Source organism: Varanus komodoensis, unplaced genomic scaffold (assembly GCF_004798865.1).
Source record: "Varanus komodoensis strain SLA01 unplaced genomic scaffold, ASM479886v1 scaffold16, whole genome shotgun sequence".
In the NCBI taxonomy this organism is placed as follows: Eukaryota; Metazoa; Chordata; class Lepidosauria; order Squamata; family Varanidae; genus Varanus; species Varanus komodoensis.
In genome coordinates, this window is record NW_025335468.1 from 11,501,461 (window position 1) to 11,521,423 (window position 19,963).

General features: G+C 41.8%; 1 protein-coding gene across 1 annotated transcript in view; it reads left to right on the top strand.

Moving 5' to 3' along the window:
• Positions 1-19,963, top strand: part of USH1C (USH1 protein network component harmonin) — a 63,588-nt gene that overhangs the window by 38,928 nt on the left and 4,697 nt on the right. The window contains exons 16-20 of the mRNA XM_044425764.1: positions 13,592-13,633; positions 13,872-13,925; positions 14,995-15,094; positions 16,804-16,913; positions 19,232-19,287. Of these exons, the coding sequence (XP_044281699.1) occupies positions 13,592-13,633; positions 13,872-13,925; positions 14,995-15,094; positions 16,804-16,913; positions 19,232-19,287 (362 nt within the window). The remainder of the gene's footprint in view (positions 1-13,591; positions 13,634-13,871; positions 13,926-14,994; positions 15,095-16,803; positions 16,914-19,231; positions 19,288-19,963) is intronic.

Sequence of the window (19,963 nt, forward strand, 5' to 3'; positions counted from 1 at the left end):
ACAGGAGCTTTCTCACAATTATTTTCTCAATAAAGTAAACGAGCAATTTATTTTTCTATAATAGCATATATCACTTCGTATTTACTAAATATCTGCAAAATACTATGAATGTGACATCCTAAATCTAATTGGTTACAGCAGAAATCCTGTTGGAAAGCCATGTTTTTCTTTTCATTTCGCTTCCATTGATTATTTTTGTCTTAATTGTTTCTCCCTAATATGTAATTGTTTCATGTGAACTGTTACATTATTGATTTAGGATACTTAGGCAAAAGGTAGTGCACATATAGGAAATGTTTGATAGCCATGGATGGCATCACACAGTTCTGTTGAGTTACTTGTCCAGCAAGAATGTATGCAGGTATTTTAAGCAAGTGCTGCATTAAAATAGATCTCTGTTGTTATGCTAGACAACAGGTGTGCGTCCTGCTGTTTCTCCTTCTGCTACATCCATGCGGAGGTTTGCTGGTGGTTTGCAGCTTCACACCACCGACCTTGATGATATCAACTTAGAGGATGTTGGCAAGCCTCCAAAACGTCCAGCACCACTGCCGCCACTGCCTCGTGCAGCACCTGCATCCCCACTGGGCTATCCACTTTCTCAACCAAACGTCCCAGCTGCTAAGGGATCAGTCCCGGTAACATCTGCAGCTTCCTGGAGAACAACTTCTTCCTGGGTGCTCCCTCCACCACCTCCTCTGTCCCCTCCATTGTCTCCCCCACCCCATTCCCCTCCCCCACCCTATCCTCTTTCCCCTCAAGCCATTTGCACCCTCCATCCAATAGCCCCTCATTTAGAAGAAAGAATGGGCAGCCACAGCTATCAGACTGGAGGGCCAGCAGAGTCACTCAGTGACTGGGAAGTGAAAAACTACAATGGGAGGAGCTTTAGCCCTGTTAGTTCCCAGACCAGTGAGCAGACCTACTCATCCAGTCCAAAGGTATGATGTTGCATGGTCTCCATGGTATGCCCAGCTCTGGCATGTCACAGTGTGATGTTATCAAGAGAAATACATACACAGGCAGCCCCCGAGTTATGAACAACCTGTACTTATGAACAAACTGACATAAAGACACTTAATTTTAAAAACTAGAAAACTGTCATCACCATAGAGAGGAAGTCTCAAAGTGGACCTTCTTGCTCCACCCAGAAACGAATCCAGCATTTCCTTGCTGCAAAGAGGCACTGATGAGTTGGAGGGGGTGAGACAGAGATATTCATGGTTTTCCATTTTCACAGGTGTCCTGTTCCCTTAACCCCCAAGACTTTGGAGGGCTGACTGTAGGTGATCTGACTTTCATACAAATTTGACTTAAAGACAAATTTCCATTTTCTCAGGAACAGAACCTGTTCATAACCCAGAGACTGCCTATATGTCACAGTTCCTTTACATGTTAGCATACTTCAGCATTGCCTCTTCCACACACATCAAATTAAAAGTTGAGTCCAGTTTGTGTTTCTCGTGTGAGCTTTAAAAAGTTTTGCACAATCCTATTCCACTGCATGGAAACAGATAGTTAGATTAAAGATAGATCATTTATATATGCTGCCTAATATTAGTCAACCAAATGTGATTTTTTTCTGACTACACTTTTTGTTCTTACAAAAAGCAGCTGTGGGGCCTGTTTGAGCAACTGTGGATAGCACATGTTGAAAAACAAATTTTTGGTTATAGCTCACTTCTTAGTAGCACATTAATAACCAAATAATAAATCTGCTGTTGAGGTAATAATAGCTGCTGTCCTAATGAGCTTTCTGTTTGCCATAAGGGGAATAATAATGGTACACATTCCTTGTAGATTTGCATTAAAAGCCCTTCATGATCCTCCAACCATTTATTCCCAGATTGCAACTTTCAGTTGACAGGCAGCACTTGATTGAGTCAAAAAGGCTGTTTTGGAGTTTTTTTGTGGGGAGAATGGGCAGATGGTGGTGAGATTCTCATCATTTTATCAAGTTAGAAAGTGGAATATTCATGCTTCAGTGGGTGAATGTAAAACTGTATAATTTACTTTGAGTGCGTGCGTATAAATAAATGCATAATTCATACTGAAAATTAAGTAAATTTTTAAGTTGTTTATGGGTACATGCTGGGAGTTTTAGGACTGTTTTGGCCTAAACATGCTTAAGACTGCACCCTAAAATACTTAATGGGGATACATCTATATGCATTAAGTAGTTTGACTGGACAGCAACATGTCAAGTGTTGGGTTATTCTCACATATACATACTTCAATTTAATTCTGATGCCCATTAACTTGATCAATGAAAATGGACAGGGAACCCATATTGAGTGCTTAGAATTTGTAAAAAGAAATCTCATCTAACTATTCTCAGTTGAAGTTAAATTATTCTGCTTACGTTGTTTGAAGGTAAGAGCTGTTTGAAGAGGGAAAATAAATTATGTTGTCATCAAGCTTCTGTCAAGCTTGTATCAAAAGAAGTATATGCAACATCATAATCACTACGGGCACTATTGTTATTTAGGTGGCACGAAATACAACGCACCTCAACAAAATATCATCTCCATCAGGCAGTCCATTGGTATGTCATGTGTTTTTAGTACATAAAATGTAAATAGTATTTCCCAACATAATGTTATGAAATGTTATCTGTGAGTGAGTGTGTGTGTGTGTGTGTGAGAGAGAGAGAGAGAGGAAGGGAGGGAGAGGGAGAGAGAGAATTTAATTTTCAGAAAGAACAATTTCTTCATAAAATGATACGTTTTATGGCCATTTTTCATAATGCACTGATACATAGTATAACAGTACATATTACCTCTGTATGGCTTTCAGGTTGCAGTATCATTTAGCCTATACATTCTTTTTAAAACTGGCTTAACCCATCCTTTCCTGCATTCCCTACTATTGTAGATGTTGTGGGTTGTCTTCATGGAGCTCTATTGGATGTATTTTAGTGATGTCATCAGGGACAAGTAACACAAATCTTACTTAGCTGCTTGAAATGTTTGTACCACTTTGCCATTGCCTTCCTTCTTGGCTTGCTTCTGGTACATTATTTTGTCTTCTGCTTCCATTGCCTCCCATTTGATCTGGACAGACATAATTATGACTTGAACCTGAGTAGAAAATAAGGAAAATGGCTGAGTACATATTAACAGTATTGTGGTGTCACATTCATTCCTTGTTGTCTGCAGCATTGATTACTCATTGGCTTCTTGTTTCTGAGGGAAGAGAATTTAATGCTGAAGTCATCACAATGCTAATTTTAAGGAGAAGACATTCTTTAATATGAGGAGGACTGCATACACAATAGCTTATAGTCTGTTCATTCTGATTTATTGATAGAAGGGACATGTCTGGATTAAAATGTTTGGTATGCCTAAAGCATGTGGCTATTTCTCTGTAATGTTCTTAAATTGAACCCCAATAGCAATTTTCTCCAAGCCCTCCCGCCCAGCGCCATCCAGCTGTTCCAACAGTCTCCAAACCAGTCATGCTGCATCCTGACCACAATATCATGGTCAGACCAGCAATCAAAGCAGAAGCCCTGGTAAGCACGTGCTGTCATATTGTGCATGCTTTGGGTGTGTTGAGTAGGAAGAGTCAAGTAACCTTTGGCCACTGTCCACCTTCTGGGTTCCCGCTCAGACAATATACTGAACACGTCAGATAGAGATGTGTGAAAGGTCTCAAGTTCCTTCTCTTAAATTTTACAATGGAGTTTTCGTACTGACATCCCTAACTTTGAAGCAGCAACTTGCTCAATGCCTGGTCATTTCTAGAAGCTAGAGGCATGGCTCAATGAGATATTCAGAGAGCAGGGAGAGGGGTGTTCAGTGACCAGTACAGCTATTTGCCACTCCCCATGACTCCCAGAAGCAGAAGAAATTGTGAAAGAGAATACCAGAAATGTAAATTAAATTACATAACAAATAGAGACATCAAGCTAAATTGCTTATTTTGCCTGATTTATACACAATGCATAATTCAGCTATGGATGTCATAGAACCTGACATGTTCTTCGTCGTGGCCTCTGTGCATCACACATATGGGGTACTGCGCCTGCGCAGTGCCTGTGGCCGGAAGATTGTCAGCTAATGGTTTTTGGTGGGAAGCTCCACTCCCTCTCCCCTCTGTGGCCTATAAAGAGCGGAGCGTCCGCCATTTTGTTCAGTCTTTGCGACCGTTGTTCGCTGTGTCTCGTGCCACTTTTGACTTTCACTTTGACTGTTACCTTGCTCTCGATTGTCCTTCTTTTTCCCAGTTTTCTTCTCCTTGCTCCCAGTTCATTGTTCCTTGTAGTTTTTCTCATTATTTCTTCTTTCGATCTATCTATCTAAAAAAACAAAAATATATACTTACCCTCTGCATTGTCTCTCTCTTCTTCTTCTGCGATGGCGCAGCTAGCGGCTTTCCTCAAATGCGCGGACTGCGGGTCAAAAATGGCACCCCTCAAGAGTCTCCCCACCGCACAGTTGACCTCCCGCCGGCGCCCGTTCCAATTCTACGGGGTTCAATATCCGATGGGGAAATCCAAGACTCCCCTCCTAGGGCGAGGTCACCGACACCCATGCCCGCGGTCACCATGGAAGTGGATGTTGGACTGTCCCCACTGGGGAGCTGGAGGAGCCGCTCTGTAGAGCAATGTCCAGAGAGCTGGCATCGCCCTTACTACCATACTTGGGGTGATCCGCTCTCCATAGGGTACTACCCTGCTCCCAGGGCACGATCCTCTCCTCCATCCCGTGATCAACCACGCTCATCGGATCCGAGGTGGGTGTCACCTTGATCCCCACAGGATGGAAGCAGCCGTTCCTTCTCCCTGGCAGAGTCGTCATCTTCAGCCCCACCCTACTACGGTGCCGATTCGGCCGACTTGGAGGCCGACTCAACCTCCCCGGATGTCACTGTGACATCCCAGGGTCCTGCATCGCCTGATGAGTCCCACGTCTCCTTCGTGGAGCTGATGTCTAGACTTGTCCAGTCCCTTGACATCGATGCTGCCCAGCGCCTGGGACCAACAACGGACAAGTTCTACGATGTCATCTGCGGGGAGCAGTTGACATCTATCGTCCTGCCGCTCATAACCACCTTGTGGCAGGCGATGACGCAGCCCTGGGACCTGCCATCACACCTTCAACTGACGTCCAGGAGATATGAGTCGATGTACAGGGTTTGGGAGGAGGACATCCCCTTCCTCCTCCAACATCCCAAACCGAACTCTGCGGTCGTCGAATCCTCGCAGGGCAGAGAGGCGAGAGGGCACATGGCACCGAGGGACAAGGAGGGCCGAAAAATAGACTCCCTGGCTAGGCGAGTCTACGCTGCTTCAGGCCTGGGGCTCCGCATATCAAATTATGAGGCGACGTTGGTGAGGTATCAATACTTCATCATGCAGCGCCTGCACAACGTCACCTTGACCCTCTCAGACCACCAGGGTGACCTCACGAAGGTCCTGACTAAGGAAGCCATGCAGGTCGCGGTGCAGCAGTTATCCATGGCGAGGCACCACGTAGATACTGACTCATGGGCCTTGGTCGGTGCTGTTTTTCTCCGAAGGCATGCATGGCTTCGGAATTGCAATTTTCTGGAAGAAACCAAGCGCTGGATAGAAGAAATGCCTTTCGATGGATCCTGGCTTTTCCATTCTCACACCGACCAGAAGCTCAAGAAGCTGCATGAATCAAGGATGATGGCACGCAGGATGGAGATACAGTCCCACGCCAGACGTAAGTGGTCCTGGAATCGTCCATCCTACAGGCAATCATATCAGCCAAGGCAACAGCTACAACTCTGCCAGCAACAGCAACAGCAGCGCCGCCATCCACAGCCCCAGCAACGCTTCCAACAAGGCCGCTGCCGTTTTGACCATCGGAGGCAATGTTGACGGGACTGGCGAACCATTCCTCACACTCCACCAATACCCAACCCCCTCTCATATGGGGATCGGCTTCAAAGCCAACTCCCCATTTGGGAGTCCATCACATCTGATCGGTGGGTATTGTCCATCGTTCAACACGGCTATCGAATAGAATTTGACACCATTCCTCTGCCGAGTCCGATCCGGTTCACTTCATGTTCACCGGTACTGCTCGACGAAATACTTATTCGTAAAGGAGCGATTCGTCAAGTATTCCCATCTGACGGACTCCACGGATTCTATTCCAGATACTTTACGGTCCCTGAGTGGGATTGTGGTCTACGTCCGATTTTGGACTTACGGAACTTGAATAAGTTGATTGTACCGAAAAAGTTTCGTATGACTACCCTTCAAAACATTTTGCCATTGCTAAGGAGGGAGGATTGGTTCACTTCATTGGACTTGAAGGACGCCTACTTCCATATTTCAGTTCACCCAAGTTACAGGCGTTTCCTTCGTTTTGCGGTTGCAACCCAACTTTATGAGTTTACAGTTTTGCCTTTTGGACTGGCTACGGCTCCAAGGGTTTTTACCAAGTGCATGGCTCCTGTCTGTGCTTTTCTATGCCTCCAAGGCATACAAATTTACCCGTACCTCGACGACTGGCTGTTAGTGTCGCAGTCCAGAGAAGGACTCCTTGCGGCCATCCATACAACTTGTGCCTTGCTCAATAGCTTAGGCCTACGTATTAATACCAAGAAATCTTCTCTTCTTCCAACACAGACGCTCACCTTCATTGGAGCCCACTTGGATTCGACGCTGGAAAAAGCCTTCCTCCTTCAGGACAGACAACAGACTCTTGCTCGCCACATCCATCGGATCCAACAAGATGGAACGGTCCCAGCGAAGTCTATCCAGAGGATCCTGGGGCGTATGGCTTCCTCAGTTGCCGTAGTTCCACATCCCAGGCTTCGGCTTCGTCCACTGCAACTCTTTTTCAACAAGGTGTACCATCCTCAAAGAGATCCGCAGTCGAGACTGATTCGGATCCCATCTTCCGTGCTTCACTCTCTGCTTTGGTGGTTGGGACCGACCAATCTTACGATAGGAGTCCCCTTCAGGGTGCGACATCCTACGATAACCCTTGGCACTGACGCATCTCTTCTAGGATGGGGAGCGATATGCTCTGGCCTATCTACCCAGGGTATGTGGAATCGTCTAGAATCCACGAATCATATCAGCTTCCTAGAACTACTGGCAGTTTTCAAGGCCCTGCACTCTTGCGAGGACATCCTTCATCATCAGATCATTCAGATAACTTCGGACAATATAGCTACCGTCTTTTATCTGAACAAGCAAGGGGGAACAAAGTCACCGACTCTAGCCAGACTTTCTATGAAAATCTGGGACTGGTGCATCTGGAGACACATCACGCTGATGGCTGTTCATCTAGCTGGTGTGGACAACGTGCAGGCAGATCTTCTCAGCAAGCACATGTTCACCTCTCACGAATGGGAATTGGATCCTCGTACACGCAACCACCTTTTCCGGCACTGGGGATTTCCCAACGTGGACTTATTCGCCACCCAACAGAACAGGGTGTGCAAGGCTTACTGTTCAAGAGCGGGAATCGGACACGCATCCCTAGGGGACGCATTCATGATCCCTTGGAACAATATGAACTTCTACACCTTCCCTCCAATCCCTCTTCTGATGCGGGTCATAGCAAAGATAGTGCACGACCGGGCATCGGGGATACTAGTTGCCCCTTGGTGGCCACGTCAAGCGTGGTTTGCGAAACTACTCGACATCTCTCGCGAGGAATTTCTTCATCTTCCATCGCTCCCATATCTTATAACACAAGTGGACGGCACACTTCACCACCCGGACTTGCTCTCATTGAATCTAACAGTGTAGCGAATCCGATGATTGACATTCCATCGGTGCTGACGACGATTTCAAGAGTTACGAATCTGACAGCTTCTACTAATCCATCAGTACCGGCGATGACTTCGACCACCTCGGATCCAATTGTCGAATCCAATCACTCGGGTGCTTCCCCTTTCTCTGGTCTCTGTACCATCCGGTTCTAGACAAGACCCATCGAATCCGACATTTTTGCACCCTGATATTCAGCATATCATCGACTCTGCCTTAAAGCCGTCCACAAGGAAGTCATATGAGGCTAAATGGAAACGTTTTTCCACCTTTGCCAAGTCTCGTTCGTTCTCTCCATTCCTCTCATCCATTCAACAAATTCTTCAGTTCCTCTTGGAATTGCACCATTCCGGATTGAAGCCGTCGTCCATTAAAGTGTATACAGCCGCAATGGCCTACTACCGTGGCTTAGTCGACAGATCATCTCTGTTTTCTCATCCTATCCTCAAAAGAATTTTGAAGGGACTATATAAACTTAACCCATCAATTAGACCGGTGATGCCCACATGGAGCCTTTCTGTAGTTCTACAGGCCCTTATGAAGGCCCCCTTTGAACCTTTGGCGACGGTGGATCTGCGATTGGTCTCTTGGAAGATGGTGTTTCTTGTGGCTGTCACTTCAGCCCGGAGGGCCAGTGAACTTTGCGCTCTTCGCTTAGACCCTCCTTATTTAAACTTTCACAGGGAGAAGGTCATTTTACGCCTCAACCCGTCTTTCTTGCCTAAAGTGTCCACACCTTTCCATATGGGACAAGACATTGTGCTGCCTGCCTTTTTTCCGTCACCGTCGACTCCATTGGAAAGATCTTTGCATTCACTCAATGTTCGGCGTTGCTTAGTCTTCTACCAATCGCGAACGGAGTCTATTTGATGATCCAATAAACTATTCATCAAATATTCTGCTAGGGATCAGGGCGATCCAGTCACTCCACAGAGACTTTCTAAGTGGATAGTGCACACTACAGTCTTATGCTATCCATTAGCTAAGCTCGAACTGCCTTCAGTTCCTCGAGGCCATTCTGCTAGAGCTGTTGCAACCTCGTCTGCATTCGCATCCGGGGTCCCAATTGATGACGTATGCCAAGCCGCTACTTGGGCAAACCCTTGCACCTTCGCCAGGCACTACCGTCTCGATGTTTCGATGGGATCGCTCCTTCGGCAGAGCTGTTCTCTCCTCTGTTCTTCAATGAGGACACCTTCCCTCCTCCTTTATGGTAAGCTTGTTAATCTACCCATATGTGTGATGCACAGAGGCCACGATGAAGAAAAGCAGGTTGCTTACCTGTAACTGATGTTCTTCGAGTGGCCATCTGTGCAGTCACACAACCCACCCACCAGCCCTGCTCGGTGTCGGTGAGTGGATGCATCTTTCGGTACCGACCATGCCTTTTTTTATGGTACTGACTTCAAAAAACAAAAAAAACCAAAGTTTTTTTCCATAAAGTGGTGTACGTTTGGTCGCAAAGACTGAACAAAATGGCGGACGCTCCGCTCTTTATAGGCCACAGGGGGGAGGGGGAGCAGAGCTTCCCTCCAGAAACCGTTAGCTGACAATCTTCCAGCCACAGGCACTGTGCAGGCGCAGTACCCCATATGTGTGACTGCACAGATGGCCACTCAAAGAACATCAGTTACAGGTAAGCAACCTGCTTTTTCTTGACGTTTCTTTGTAAGGCAAGAACAGTATTCACAGTACTGTAGAACGACTCAAGGAGAAAGAGGTGGCTCCACTTCTCATTTCCTTCATGGGACAAATTAGGTAGGAAGGAGCTTAGTCAGACATACACCATCTAGAATCATCCAGAAGACAAGGCTAAGAAACCCTGATATTTATAACTAGGTTCCCCAAGGTAATGCCCACTAGGCAAACATATGATTTAGGTTGTATTTGAAGAATATTTACCTGGGAGTAGGTCCTATTGTATTTAGTGGGGTTGACCAACATAGGCAGTCAGAAGTAGGCAACCTAGTTAGACTACAACTCCCATCAGCCCCACCTAGAAGGGCCATTGATGATGGATGATGGGAATTGTTTAACAAATAGAGGGCATCTGGTTGCCTATCCTTGTAGTAAATGATCCATATTCACTAGAAACAATAATTTAAGATAAATTAAGGAATAACTCCAATGTAACAGTTGGCACTCATAATAAGTGACATTTACAATTTCAGTAAAGATGGTGTCATAGCAACATAAAATTACTGTGATCCTCTTTATTTATTTCTATGGGGGTTTTTTATTCAGTTTGTTAGATTATAATGAACAGCACAGCCAAGTAACTTGGAATTTCTTAGGAATTAACCAAAGATCAGCTTCTTTACCACTGATGCACTACAGATAAAATATAGGTCACAATGAGAAAAAATGTTTTTGTCTTCCTTGTAAATTGAATACATAAAATATCAGTTAATTTTCAACTAACTAGTTCTGTGTTTTGAAGAATTTAGTACCAAGCTAGGTAGGGCTTTATGGATTGAAACCAGGCCTAAAAGCGTATAGGCTGCCAATGCAAGTGGACCAAAATTGTTGTTAAGTGTTTGATCCTTTTGGTCCCTGTTATTAATCTGTCTGCCACATTTTGCAATTTCTAAATAGTCTTCAAGGGTAGCTCTACATACACAAAGCAAACTGCATCTTAAGTGTAATTAACTTTGACTATATGATCAGAATATTTAAAATTGAAGGCCATTCATCTCTGTGTGTTTGCTACTCTGCAATTTCTTTCTTTCTTTCTTTTTTCAGCCTCAAGAGATGTTTAAAAGAATGGTGGTTTACAATTCATCATTTAAAGCTAACAAAAAACAAGTAAAATAACACTTCTCTGTGTGGTGTTCATGCATTTCAATTTTGTTTTGATGCTACTTTTTCTTCACTTTCATGTCTCTTGAGCTGAAAGTGCAATATAGCATTTTTAAAATCATGCTCTATACCTCTTTGACAAATGCATGTACATCCTGTTAGCATATTGAGAAATTACGTATAAATGCTAGAATAATATTACGATATTTTAAGGAAAAAACCCTTAATTTCCTAGATGCCTGTTGTGTTGGTATAGCATGATAGCCATGCCTTGTTATTTTGTATTTAAACACAGCAGCTGCATGTTTTCCTCACTTAGTACTGTCTTGTTCCCAAAATACAAATTGCTGAACAGAATGTGCAATGGAAGAATGTGCAATCCAACGTGCAATCCACGCTGACTAATTGTTACACTCCTGTGACTTCAGAAGTAATTGAATGTTATTAGGTTCCTTGAATCCACCCAGAATATTCATACTATCTATTTGTCAATGAGTTACCCTTTTGAGTCCCTGACTGGACAAAGTAAGCTAAATAAAATAATGACAGAGTGCAAGAATTAAGTTTTACTTGAACTGGGCTTTTAAAAACTTTATTTTGCTGAATATTTTCGTACTGATATATATATAACTAGTTTTTATGTTACAACTTCGTAAGAAACGTTTTTAAATTGCCATTCATTGTCCAATCCAAACACTTCGTATATTTCAGAAAGGCAACATTGTAAAAACAATTTAATGTGGCATCCCATGATATCATGAGACATTTTAAAACAGTGGTGCAAACACCTTTATTAGTACCCAGGAGAATGGAAATTCAAAGCAGAGTTGGACTTAAGCAAATGCAGCTGCGCTTCGCTTCGCTTCGCTTTGCTTTGCTTGTGAAAGGCCTGGGAATTTGGTTCACCATCAATAATGTGTTTGTCTGGGTTGGTATTGGGGTTTGTTATCTAACTCAGCAGGACTTACTTCTGCAAACACATGGATACAACTGAGCAATGATGCAAGTCATTCATGTTGTTCGGCCTTGTATGATTGTTGCTTGTTTGTTTGTTGTATTGTTTGTTTAACAACTCCTGCATGATGTTGTGCAGCTTGATCAGGACTATGGCATGATGCAAGAGAGGCTGTAATCCTTTGCCCTTACTGTGGTCCAGACTGGGCCTCCTCATGCCTGCTATATGCAGTGGGAGGAAAACCCACATTGGTGCCAGTGGGAGATTTCTTCCCAGTATGAATAGCAGGCCTGGAGAGCCCAAAGGCTTTAAAATACCTTCCTCCACACACCAAGGTCCTGAACCAGTTCAAACACACCCCTGCCAAGACACACAAACATGCAGCCTAAACACTAAAAATATGCAATGTCAAATAGTGTTAATAAAGTTCCATCTAATATATCCTCTAGTCTGTGAAATAGTCTGTGGCAATCTTTAAGTAAAGGAAGCAAGCTGTGGGCTTCCTGCCTAGAGCTCCTCTGAAAGTGGTTTCTTCTTTTGCTGTGCAAAATACTTGTGCAGTTTGCATTTTAATTCAGCATTGCTTGGTGGTTAAAGACCTGAGGGTACATTGTGGAAAAATTGGATGCACTTTCCCCAGAAGCACTAAAAACATTTCAGAGTGTTTGTACTGAAGTGGCACGTATTTGGTTATTGTATTCAGAGTGTGTTTGCTTAAAGGTATTGTATTTATTATTTCTTAAAGCATATTTTCCCAGGAACATATTCTTCAGGGATAACATCTGTTTGCTATAACCTCAAAGCTAAAGAAGATAAAGCAATTTGCCTTAAATCACAAGAGAATCAGTGCCTCTGCTCAAATTACAACTCCCAGTCCTAGGACTTTTGCTTGACGTTATGCCTCCTAATAGAGGGTATCTGTCTGCTTCAGCTTTGTTATAGTTTTCTTTACGGAATGTATTATTAGCCACATTATTGGCTGCCAAGAGAGAATGTTGCTAACAGGTGGCTTTAAACAAATTTAATAAATAAATAAATTATTGGCACAACGTTAAGTGTGCTATCTGCAAGTAAAATATTTTGCAATCCCACTTACTTCCCAAAGAACAAATGCAGAACCTGTGAAATCAGAAACCGGAAATCTAGAAATCCTGCCAGACTGAGGGGGAGAAAGAGAAAGTTAATGAGAGTGGGAAAACAGCACAGTAAAAATTCATTTAATGAAAATGAATAAAACAGCAACAAATGTTTGCAGCAATCGCATTGCTATTTATTTCTCTGATGAGAGTAACTTCCTAAATGTGTGCTTAGTGAAACATTGGATTGTGTTTGTTGATTGCAGTACAAATACTGTATTGTAGTAAACACAAATGATAGCTTTGAAACCAATACAAATAAGTAAATGTATTGTGGCGTATGGAGCAGCTGTCTTATAGCCATCTTAGATGTCTGTGTAATTGTGGCAAAGGGATTCAAGCCAGCGTTATGCAAGATGAAGAGACTAGATGATAGATTCATCCTCAGCCTCATTATTTCACTGGAATGATCAAGATGTCCAGTAAAGCCAGTTGGATTAGCTTTAGGAAGGACATTTAAGAAATGTTTGCAGAATGAACACTGATGTAAGATAAAAGCTTTGTGGAAATGTTTTCCAGGATTTGTTTTTGCTTTTTGTGGAGCCAGCCCTGCAGTTCCATTTTCATTGCTCTCCCTACATGTTATCTTGGCCTAATTATGTCACTGGAATTCAGCAAGTATTCATTTTAGTTTCATTTGCATGGGCCCTTCACTTCAGCTAGATGAAAGTAAATAGACAACAACCAAGTCTTAAGTGGCCTCATTGAATTCCGTAAACTTCCCCAGAAAAGTGTTTGTGACTATTGCATCCTGATCAGTGGTAACAATTTAAAGAGTTTTATACATCTTCTGACTGTCAGGAGGAACATGAACAAACTGTGTATGATATACCTCCACCTCACTTCCTTTCTGGCTTTACTCACCTGGCAACCTATTTTTGATTTGTTTGTTTTTATAATTTCCTATGCATGCATTTCATTACCAGTTTTTATTTTCAGGGCTTCCAGAAATATGTGGAAGATTTTGATCCCTACACAATGGTAAGAAAAAAAATTCTTGTGACTTGTTTCTTAAGTTGCCTTTGACATAAGTGGCATTTTCAGCTTTTTAGCTAAAGCGGAAATAATGTGTAATCTAGCAACATGACATGTTCTACAGAGAGTAGCTCCAGAAGGTATGATATTCATTTATTTAAATTGCATATCTCACATTGTATATACTGCCATATGCATTTGAAAAAGTAGAGGTGACTTACTGATATTTGTTCATTTCTGTTAGTTTTCACCGGATCAGATTATGGGAAAAGATGTACGACTGCTACGTATTAAGAAGGTAATGTTTGTGATGGAAGAAGATAACTGGAGAAGTTCTATCAAGCCCTTTCCCTTTCTATGTAATATGACTCTTATATTCATGTTCAAAAAAAATAGTGCTAAAGATCAATACTCATTTCGTATTGAATGTACTGAATGCTTCTTCTACAAACCCAGAGGTTATGCAAGGATTTTGCGTGTATTAGAACTTCACAGATATCTTTAGGATGAATAAAGAGTGTTAATTACTGAGGTGCCAATTACTGAGTAAGATATGAATGTATAATATGATAAAATCAAACAGTATAAAAAACTAAATCACCCAATATTCTAAGGAAACATCAGATACTTTTGCTCGTGCTAATCCAAATGTACAAAAGGTGGTGAACTTGGCATCTACAAAATGCAGGCACTTCTGAAAATGGCGCTGCAGTACCAACACAGGTATATAGATTGCCCAACCTGAAGAGCGCAACAGTTAAGCTTGTTTCTAAAGTCATAATCTATAAGGATATCTAAAGTGATCATTTAAAGAGTCATTCATTTCCATCTGTCCAGATCGGCAGATTTCTCAACTCAAAGTATTTCTATATTCTGTGTATTAAGCTTCAGTTCGTTAGTTGTCATCTATTCCAGACGCATGTTTAGGTTTTCATCTATTTTCCTGGGATTAGATGATGGAAAATAGAAGTATGATGTTATCTGCATATTGCTGACATCTAAGCCTAAATCTTCATGCAACTTCTCCCAGCAATTCCATATAGACGTTGAAAAAAAATGGGGATTAGATAAAATCTTGAAGCTTCCTTCATGTCAATGTTCAAAAGGTAGAATAAATGTCCCCCAGAATTACCTTCTTCTCAAGAAGGACTGGAGTCACCATAAGACCAGCATCCCATTTCAGGAAGACAATCCAGAAGGATATCATGGCCAATGGTATTGAAAGACCCGAAAAGTCTAGGCAATTCAATGGAGTTACATTCTCACCATCTGTATCCCAGCATGGTACCCCCAAAGTGATTAACATCTCCTTTTTACAAAGGTACTTTTCTTTAACATTTTTTCTAAATCAAATTTTCTTTTAACAGGAAGGATCATTAGATCTTGCAGTAGAAGGAGGTATCGATTCCCCAGTTGGAAAAATAGTGGTGTCAGCCATTTATGAGGGGGGTGCTGCAGACAAGCATGGTGGGTTGATGCTATGAAGAAAGACAGAATGAATTCAATCCTATTGTTCATAAAATTAACAATTCCAGACAAAGTTGTGCATATTTTTAAACTTTACAGAATTCCTTTCAGAAATTGAATTCTTGGGGGAAAGTACATTTTATTCATTGGAAAAATCGATAATTTTTTCTATCAGTTTGGAATCCAAAATGTCTAAATTAAGAAGTAATCTGCCTAGTAATCTGTTTAATTGTATAGATTAAAATTTTAATTAACAAATGTTGTATACATAAACTTTTCCCCTCGGGCAATTTTGAATGCTCTGAGACATACGGGCAAAACTCCATCAATTAAATTGCAGCATTAAACTAACATTAAACTATTAATACATTCACATCCAAATAAAACATGAGATAATAAAGGTAGTTACCCAAACCTCTCATATATTCAAGCAAAGACTAGAAAGAATAAACTGAATACATCAGCATTTAAGATAGATATCAACCTCAATTCCTATAATACGAACATTGTCATTTTAGCACTTAATAACAATGTACAGAGGGTTTTTAAAAAGCCCAAAATGAGTTCCTGTAGCTTCTGTTGATGTGGCTATTGTACTGCCTTGTGTCATGAATAACTTCGGGGTATTGAGAGCGTATAGTATATTATAGTACAGTATAGTATGGTACAGTATAATAGTTACTGTGCAGTATACATTCATCTTTTAATGGACACTGCCTTTCAAAAAAACTTCTATAGTGTTGATTATAGCATGCATAGAAATGTTAACTGCCTATTGCTTAAGAAATGTGTTTGCATTGTTTGGTGCCTGCTTTCACTTTTAAACATCAGTATGTTGCAGTGCTTAGGGAGATAGACGGCAGCTAGGGAGATCCAGCCATGATACAGTCCAGTTCATGGCTAGCTCTTAAGAGCGTTGGGACTTTTTTCTGCATCAGCGTGCATACCTGTGCACTGTAATGACCTTTTGCCAGTCATTATCTCTCAGCCTAAACAACCTGAGGATAAAATAGCACCAGGGAGAATCATATGTGTTGATGGGAAAGGTGGGGGAAAATGCAGCAATATCATCATCCTCTAACATTGTGCAGTATCCCAGTGGTTTTCAACCTTGCCACAGCTGGGGACAGCTGTCTCTCCCCTCCCTGCCACCACTGATGGCACCGGCACACCCCCCATGAATGCAATGCCAACTGAGGAAGAGGTGGTGGAGCACAGCCAGCCCCTGTGCCAGTCTGCAGCAACTGAGATGCAGACCCCCCACGGACCAACAGCAGACCAGCACCAGTCCACAAACCAGTGGTTGAAAACCACTGTATTCAACATTTCCACTGCTGTTGATTTTGTGGTTTGTTCTGTGGGATCTGCTGCCAACACTTCCTAAAATAACCATGGGAATACGTTGAAATGCTAATCTCCAGAGTGAGACATGTCTACTGACCTCCCTTCTGTCAGATCCACTTACCTGCCCCCATTCTGGAATCTTCTGTGTAGGCTTGGTTCTGGTTGCTTCAGGAACCACTGGCTTTCTGTCGCACTAACAGTGTCCTGCAAGCACACAGGCAGCATTGGATGCTGCCGAATATTTTGACATGGTATCCATGTCTATGGTTTTTGCTATGCAGGATCCTCCAGTTTGATTTTTCATAATGTTGAATAGTAAATGCCTGGGGATTTAATGTTTCTTTGCTTTGTCATTCCTTTCTCAGGAGGCATTGTGAAAGGGGATGAAATAATGGCTGTGAATGGCAAGATATTATTGGATGTTAAACTGGATGAAGCTCAAGCAACTCTTTCAAAAGCTTGGAACATGGGTGGGGTAAGTTAGAAGGCATTTGCTTTTCTAGATTGCACATATCAGGTATTTTTATATTTCTGCCACTCTTTAAGATGTAGCACTAAAGATATAATAAGCATACGGGTAAATATTCTTTACACTAAAAATGCTATATTGTTAAATGCTTGAACCCATGCCTTAAAAATTAGCTCCACTAATCTCTCCCTTTAGCCCAGCTTCAAAACATGGGATCAGAAAATATGTCCAGGTCTGCACAAACAGTAACTTGGGCAGCAACCTTATATCCCTTTAGCTGGGCGCATACTTATTGAACTCAGTGAGTTGTCTCAGGACTGTGCTGCTAATTTGCTTCGAGCTGCAATCCAGTATGGACTTGCTATGGAGGATTTGTATAAGCTTGTCTTGTTTAGGATGCTGAGCAAAATATCAGTTCTATGTCAAACAGATTCTTTAAAAATAAATTCTGAGACCATATTGGCACCATTTTCATTCAACCACAGTAACTGCAACATTTGGGAATAATTTACATAATATTCACATTCTTAGCATGCTTATTGAGAAGAAATTCCCACTAATTTTAATGGAATTTATTCCCTCTAAGTAAGGATAGGACTGTGGCCTTAAACAGACCACAAACAAATTAATAGATTTTGAAATTTGAATCGAAAACGCGATCAGGCCAGATGAGAAGAGAATATAGGGCTGCCTATAAGCTGTTTCGGGGACTGCAGGTGGCACACTGGTTTAAACCGCTGTGCTGCTGGGCTGGTAGATCGAAAGGTCGCCGGTTCGAATCTGCACAACGGGATGCAAGTAGATAAAAAGGTACCACTTCAGTGGGCAGGTAACAGCGTTCCGTGCACTTCGGTGTTTAGTCATGCCGGCCACATGACCATGAAGACTGTCTGCAGACAAATGCTGGCTTCCTTGGCTAGGAAATGGAGATGAGCACCGCCCCCTAGAGTCAGGCATGACTGGACTTAATGTCAAGGGGAAACCTTTACCTTTACTATAAGCTGTTTCAAACTGAAATGCCTTTGCACAGAATAGCCAATAAAATCATATGTCCATATTCAGAAGAAGTCTATTTTAAAAGTCCACATTTTATTTGAAATATGAGAGATACCTGCTGAATAGGTTTTAATAACCCAGTATTTTTTTCCACATGTGGTGTATTTGTATAGGACTGGAAAGACAGACAGACAATTCTAAATGAACTCCTCAGGGAAACCGTGTATGTCGATAAGATGGCTGTAATGTTAGTGCTTTGAAGGAAGCTCCCTGCCTGTAGTGGGTACAAGTCATTCACATAAAGGTCTCAGTCAATCCACAGCAGTTCCAGACACTGAGGATGGAGGACTCCTGCCCAACAGCTTGGAGAGCTGTTACCAAATAAATTTAGATAGGCTCTGGCTCAGTATAAGTTAGCTTCATATGCTCTCAGACGCGATATCACTGGCCAGTGTATTATTTATGCTCCTAGTATTATCTGACTTAATACATCCTAGTGCAGTGTAAAATCTTCTTTGGAAAAATGTTGATTGAATTGTTAATTCCAGCTTGTGTAGAAGTTGGTAAATATTAGAAAGTTAAGCCTTTGCTATCATTAATGAATTGGTATCAGATGACATGACACTTAAAGCTAGCTATGCTAGCATAAGTGTCCTCAGCCAGGTTTGGAACTGAACTCTGGGGAGTTGTTAAAGCCCATCTAAACCACCTCCAAAACTGAAGCAAGTTTTACAAGCTCTAAAGTTCTCTGGCTCATTTTTTAAAAAAAATCTGAACCAGGAAATGTTACTCATTGCTGTTCTTTCTCATTATGCTTCTCCAGCAGCCCCTACCTTCCCTACACCCTGTACACACTTGCCCTTCCCTTTATCTTTCCTTAACTAAGTGGTGGCTGAACAGCTGTGACCGGTGCACAGGAAGGAGACCAGAAGGGTCTTGGAAGAGAAGCTACAGTGGGGCTTACCAGAGCAGCCACAAGGGGGTTGAGATCTCATTCAGCTTTATTTTATTTGTTTATTTATTTACACATATTTATAGGTTGCCTATAACTGCCGAAGCCTTCCTAGGTGGCTAACAATACAGTTTTCACTTGCTGAGATTGTCATAATGCCTACAATCTCCCAAGGAGAAATCTGCTCAATCTCTGTTCCCCAGAAAGTTCTCACAGGAACCATAAGAATTAATTTGAGAAAAGGATTGCAGCAATAAATATTAAAATAGAACAATAATGTTCCTAATATATTCTAAGAGGGAAAGCCTACTTTAAATGTATGATTTTGATTCCCCTTTTACATAGGTTTAATATTGATGAAGGCTTTCTTTTGCAGGATTGGATTGACTTGGTCATTGCAGTGTCCCCTCCCAAGGAATATGACGATGAATTGTAAGATTTCACTTCCATACTCATTTACAATAAGGAATTAGATGTTCCTTTTACTTTTCTTCATTTGGAATTCTTTACTTTAGATCTAGCTTTAGTTAATACATTTTAAGAACATAGTCAAACTCAGCTTTAGGTTTAAACCAAACTTTTAAAAATTTGCAAGGGGTTATACTGGAAAAAGGATATTAGCAGGAAAATGACAAGAAAGCAGTAGCAATTGTTATATTAAAAAGGGGAGAACAAGTTCCATTGTTTTTCAGAGCCAGTAAGAGAACCATGATAAACAAAGACTTTAACTTGGCAACAAAATAGTAACATTGAAAAGCAGGAAGTGTTTCATAAGTTGGGACAAGAGTTTGAAAGAGTTTATCACCCTTCCTGGGAAATGAATTACTATGTATGCCTCCATCTGGCATAATTGTAGATTAAAGAATTCTTCCCTTCACTATGACTGAATTACAAATAATTCCCTTAAAATCCGATGACCCCATCTATTGATTTCTTATATGTGTTGGAGTGTGATGCAGGCACACAACTTGGAATGAGATACGACTTTATTTTACTTTGTTAAATAAATGAAGCAGTTCTGACATGCAAAAGCTTCATGTGCTCATCAGGGCTTCTTGCTGCTCAGGTAGGATTTTGGACCAACATATAAGATCTTCATGGACAGTGA